The sequence below is a fragment of the Trypanosoma conorhini genome (genome assembly GCF_003719485.1).
Source record: "Trypanosoma conorhini strain 025E chromosome Unknown Tco_14.4_contig_01370, whole genome shotgun sequence".
Classification (NCBI taxonomy): domain Eukaryota; phylum Euglenozoa; class Kinetoplastea; order Trypanosomatida; family Trypanosomatidae; genus Trypanosoma; species Trypanosoma conorhini.
Window position 1 is genome coordinate 1 of NW_021705473.1, and position 2,620 is coordinate 2,620.

Below are 2,620 nucleotides of genomic sequence, written 5' to 3' on the forward strand. Positions count from 1 at the left end.
GGACACCCGTGTCCCGGAGGTACTCCGCAAGCACGAAGAACTGCTGCTCCAGCGTCGGCGACAGGTGGATCACGTGCCGACGGAACCTGTTCAGCCGCGGCTCGAGCTGCAGCGGGTCAATGAAGGCCACACTCTCCACGCCCAGCATCGCCTCCGTCACAACACCCACAATCCCATGAACCCGCCGTGACTGCAGCTCCGACTGCAGGGCAGCACGGGCATCAGCAAGTGCGGAGGTAAGAGAGGCCATGTTGATCTCAGCTTCATCCCACGAGGCCTTACGGCTGGTAATTGCCAGAGCAACCCCTGTGTTCAACTCGGCAAAGGCACGTTGTGCGACAGCGCTATCATTCATTAGAAAATCGACCCCCATAAACGCTCGCGGTATGTTATGCGATGAACCGTAACAATCTGACGGGGGGAACGTCGTGAGGCCCTCCTCAATTGCCTGCGCTCGGAAGCCCTCCACGAACCGCTTCATGTACACCGCGGTGCCGCCCTGGTTGCAGCGGCAGGCGGCCCCCCGTGCTGCAGCCTCATCTTCGCACTCGCCGCCGTAGTCGCCAATCACAAGCTCGTCGATTACATACCGGCGTTGGTTGAAGATGGACGCCATGAACGACTTGCGGTCCTTCACCCCTTTACGGTCCCTCAGCGCCTGTGCGAGCACCTCGCCGGCAATCCACCCTTCAACCATCAGCTCCCCGCCGCCGTCATTGTTGAGGAAATGATCCGTGTCGCTGTAGTCCTTCTGCCCACTGCTCTTCAGGTAATCCCGCATCACCCCCTGGAAGCGCTGGATGACTTTGTACCGTCTGTCCTTCGCCAGCGGGTTCGTCCCCGTCGTGATCACCTGCCCGGGCACAAACTTGACACCATCATCGTCCACGGCAGCACGCCACGTGCTCAAAAGAAATGGCTGCATCACAATGGGAGCCAGCAGGTACGCGCCGGCGGTGCGCCTGTCCGTCAGCATCCTCTTAATGAACTGCGCGGTGTCTTCTATCGGCGAGCCAAGCATAATCACGGCCTGCGGCCGAGTCGCGGCAAACCGCTTCCACGCATCGTCGAACTCTTTAGGGTCGGCCTCGCCACTCAGAAGGGCTTTTCACGGTGAAGACGCCGCAGAACTTGTAGCCCATCGCCGACATCACACGCTGTGCCTGCTCATACTCGCTGTCGCCAAAATGGGCACCCTGCGAATACATTAAGCCCAGCCGAAGCACCCGCAGCTGAATCACGGCGTAGCGGAGAAGCGTCAGCATCTCGGCCCCAGGGCTAACACGCACAAAGTACACGTGGCGGTTCCACCCACGCACCGCACCCGACCTAGTGAACGGAGCAAAAGCGACGAGGTCATAGCGAGGCAAAACTGAAAGCACCTTCATCACGGGAGTATCACCGAACTGGCCCAGAATAGCCAGAATGTCCTTGTCTTTCTCCATCGCGTCCTCCAGGACGGTGACGTATTTGTCCAAATCAGTCTCCCTTTCGACAACCTCAACGCGAACATCGCCCGCAGCCGTGGAGTTGTGCGCCCTCAGCGAGGCATACACGCCGGCGTAAAACGCAGCAGACATAGGGCGGAATACGGTAAAATCATTTCGCTTCATCAGCAGCACCTTCACTGGGGTGCCAGGATCCCCGGCTTGGGCGGCTGCGCTGTGCGGGGGCAACGGAAGCAGCAGCAGCAGCAGCAGAAGGACGAGGAGAAAGAGGAGGCACGGCGACGCCGCAGAGGGCCACGAGCCAAAGTGCGCACTGCAGCCACGCCGCCTCCAGCACACCGCCATACTCACCGCTGCCTTGTGATTGTCTTGCTGTGTAGCCTGTAAATTACTGCCGCAGGGAGAGAGAGGGAGGGAGGAGGGGCACGGTGCACAGGAGGCAGCGGAGGAGAGGAGAGAGCGCCAGTGGGGGCGCGCACGGCCCCACCGTACCTCGCGCCCCCACTGGGCCCAGTCCGGCCAAAAGATACTTCCGCAAGCCACACGGCACAGTCACCACGTCAGTAAAAAAAATATATTCGTTTTTTTTCCCCCAACTTTTTAGGAAAAAGAAAATGGGCAGCGAAAGAAACAAAACAAAAAAGGGGCCCTGTTCCGGCGATTGAGCGGAACCGCGGCGATGATTCTGCGGGCGGTAGTACTGGAGGATGCCCTCCGGTTCATTCAAAGTTCGGCCCTCCGGCGCGTGCACACACACGCGGGGAAAGGCAGAACGTGTGAAATAATTCGCCAAAGATGAGCCGTGACATCGAAAGTAAGTACCAAAAAAAAAGGAACGGAACACAGTCCATCAATGAATTCACCAACAAACCTGATAGGATGGTCGCCATGGTATAAGGCTGTTCATCAGCCACGAGCAAGCAAACACAATAAGCCCGCCAAGCAGCACAGGCGTCACAAGGAAGATGTAACCCGCATCGTGCATTCGCCCCCGTTTGTGAAAGACGGCAAGCACAGCTGTGGCCGAACTCGAGAGCTGAAACCAACCAAACAAGAGGCAAGCAGGGGTAAGGAGGGCCACAGCGAAGGCGCCGGCCAGCAACTGCCCAAGGGGCTGCGCAAGAGACCCCGTTGCGTGGGCAAAGAAACACAAACAGAGCAGCAAGCAGGTG

The 2,620-nt window shown here is 58.8% G+C and overlaps 3 protein-coding genes across 3 annotated transcripts, besides 1 other annotated feature; all 3 read right to left on the reverse strand.

Moving 5' to 3' along the window:
• Tco025E_09941 (receptor-type adenylate cyclase) lies at positions 1 to 1,021 on the reverse strand (the record flags this gene model as incomplete). Its single annotated transcript, XM_029376743.1, has 1 exon — positions 1 to 1,021. A coding segment is annotated over one exon (1,021 nt), but the record flags the coding sequence as incomplete, so codon positions are not given.
• Positions 1,022 to 1,076: 55 nt separating this feature from the next.
• Tco025E_09942 (receptor-type adenylate cyclase) lies at positions 1,077 to 1,793 on the reverse strand (the record flags this gene model as incomplete). Its single annotated transcript, XM_029376744.1, has 1 exon — positions 1,077 to 1,793. One exon carries the CDS (start codon positions 1,791 to 1,793, stop codon positions 1,077 to 1,079), a length of 717 nt encoding a protein of 238 aa, XP_029223130.1.
• Positions 1,794 to 1,846: 53 nt separating this feature from the next.
• Positions 1,847 to 1,908: a sequence feature (GA-rich).
• Positions 1,909 to 2,307: 399 nt separating this feature from the next.
• Tco025E_09943 (HPP family protein) lies at positions 2,308 to 2,620 on the reverse strand (the record flags this gene model as incomplete). Its single annotated transcript, XM_029376745.1, has 1 exon — positions 2,308 to 2,620. A coding segment is annotated over one exon (313 nt), but the record flags the coding sequence as incomplete, so codon positions are not given.